The sequence below is a fragment of the Peromyscus californicus genome, unplaced genomic scaffold (assembly GCF_007827085.1).
Source record: "Peromyscus californicus insignis strain IS unplaced genomic scaffold, ASM782708v3 Scaffold_3__1_contigs__length_106647218, whole genome shotgun sequence".
NCBI classification, from domain to species: Eukaryota; Metazoa; Chordata; class Mammalia; order Rodentia; family Cricetidae; genus Peromyscus; species Peromyscus californicus.
The window spans coordinates 22,921,060-22,923,231 of NW_026294551.1; the positions used below are offsets into that span (position 1 = coordinate 22,921,060).

The following is a 2,172-nucleotide window of genomic DNA, read 5'->3' on the forward strand; positions in this document are numbered from 1 at the left end:
GAAATCCCTTTAAGTATATCATGCACTCATGTACTTATATGATATTTGCTCTTCCACAGCCCTTCCCCTTAGTAGACCCCCTTTCTCACAGACAATCTACAGGATTTGAAGTTTATGTGTAAAATCTTGGTTTCCAAGTGAGAACACTTGCTTGATAATTTGTCTTTTTGAATTTGGTTTATTTCATTCAACATAATAATCTCATATGCCCTGGTTTTTTAGCAAATGACATGAAATCAGAGTCCTAGAGGGATATTGACACTCCTAAGTTTATGCCAATCCCATTAAGAACTGATAAGATGTGAGAAGTAAATAGATAAAGAAAATATGACATAAAAGCCACTGTTTTTAAATGATTCCATCCAAGTGACATTTATAAAAGTCAGACAGCAAAGGAGCGAACAGACCCTTGGTTTATGGGAGCTGAGGTGGAGGAACTAGGAAGATGGCAATCACTGGGTATTAACTTTCAATTATTCCAGCTAGAAACTCTCCATGGATGTGTTGTTCACCATCATGCAAGTGTTGCTGATTCAGGGCATCACATTGAGCATTTGAAAGTCTATAGATTCTGTGGATTTTTCATTAAGTGATTTATCATAATAAAATGATAGACAATATGGAATGATGATAGCACTGACTTTATTAAAATAGCTTGCTTCCAAGGACACAACTCATAAGTGAGCAGAAAGAAGAAAACAGTACACAAAATTCTGGGGAAATTCAGGAAAAAACAGAGTTGAGAAGATAACTGGTTAAATAAAGTTATTTTTGGGGAAGTGTTTTGTTATTTGGTGAGAGATATAAAGATCTTGGTTCAGAATTTAAACTGATTCCAGACATTCACATCAGGCCCCCATGAAGATGGCACAGGACCAATAATCTCTGGAGATGAAGAGAATGAGGGTGAGGACTCCATTCTTCCTCAAAGCATTTCCCACACTTAAGAAGGAGTTTACATTGGTCAGGTTTCCTGGTGAGAAGATGAAGGTGGTCAGCAAAGGTTGAGATGTGGCTTTGTGTTGCTAGGTCACATCAGCTCTCCTCAGAGCATGGCAGTGCAGATGTTCCTTTGTGGAGCAGGTCAGCAGCAGCAGGGCTGGCAGCAGGGTGTACTGCAGCTGATGCTCACACAGGTTGGTTTAAAAGAGGTGGTCTTGCGGCAGGTGGTTTCACAGCAAGTTGGTTGGCAGCAGAGCTGTAAGAAGCAGGGCTGACAGCAGGTGGGCACACAGCAGCAGGGCTGGCAGCATGTGGGCACACAGCAGCATGTGGGCACATAGCAGCAGGGCTGGCAGCAGGGCTGGCTGCAACCAATGGTCACACAATTAGTTTTGCAACAGGTATTCTTGCAGCAACTGATTTCACAGCAAGTTGGTTGACAACTGATCTTTATGGAGCTGGGCTGGAAGTAGCTGGGCTCACAGCAGCAGGGCGGGCAGCAGGGTGTGCTGCAGCAGATGCTCACACAGGTTGGCTTGCAACAGGTGGTCTTGCAGCATGTCCTTTCAGAGCAGCAGCTGGATTGGCAGCAGGGTATGCTGCAGCAACTTGGGGGACAGCAAGGCTGGCAGCAGACAGACTCAGGGCAGCTGCTGGATTCACAGCAAGAGGTGGTCTTGCAGCCGGTGGTCCTGCAGCAGCTAGGCTGACAGCAAGGCAGGCAGCAGCAGAGGGTCATGGTATCGGGTGTGGAGGGTGATAGTCTGTTCACAGGTGAGTTTTCAACAGTGTAGCAAGTTCTTCCATTCAGGGCCTTTTATATAACCGTCCTCCAAGGTTTGGGCCAATCAGAAAGACTCTTCCTCTTTGTTGACCATTTCCATATTTAATTTGTGTTTTTGAAGAAGGAAATTCTCACCTAATGCTCTGAATCATTTGAAAGTATTCATTGCTTACTTGGGAACAGCTCACTTGAACTTGTTCCAATAAGTCATGGGTTCAGCCCTTCAGCGCTGTTGTAACTCTCAACACCATCTGGTCCTTTGGTAGCTCGGGCCTCGATGGAAAGATCAAGATTAGTTTGTTCTTACCACTTTCTTCTGCTATCTGCACTTAGGTTTACACATGTCTCTGGGTATGTGTAGCATGAATCTTAAAAGTTCTTATTAATAAAAACAAACCTGGGGCAGGTATTGGGGTGAATGCTGGGAGATCAGAGAAGCAGAACAA

General features: G+C 44.2%; 1 protein-coding gene across 1 annotated transcript; it reads right to left on the reverse strand.

Moving 5' to 3' along the window:
- Positions 1–1,084: 1,084 nt before the first annotated feature.
- LOC128121609 (keratin-associated protein 9-1-like) lies at positions 1,085–1,681 on the reverse strand. Its single transcript, XM_052756413.1, has 2 exons — positions 1,422–1,681; positions 1,085–1,358 (listed from the first exon to the last, which is right to left on the reverse strand). Exons 1-2 carry the CDS (start codon positions 1,679–1,681, stop codon positions 1,085–1,087), a joined length of 534 nt encoding a protein of 177 aa, XP_052612373.1.
- Positions 1,682–2,172: the final 491 nt, after the last annotated feature.

What these genes read in the sequence shown, in the direction of transcription:
- LOC128121609 (XM_052756413.1), bottom strand. Translation starts at nt 1,681, where the DNA reads ATGACCCTCTGCTGCTGCCTGCCTTGCTGTCAGCCTAGCTGCTGCAGG. An exon ending in TGCCCGCCCTGCTGCTGTGA is followed by an intron (nt 1,359 to 1,421) that starts GCCCAGCTACTT and finishes CTGTGAAATCAG; the next exon opens with TTGCTGCAAGAATACCTGTT.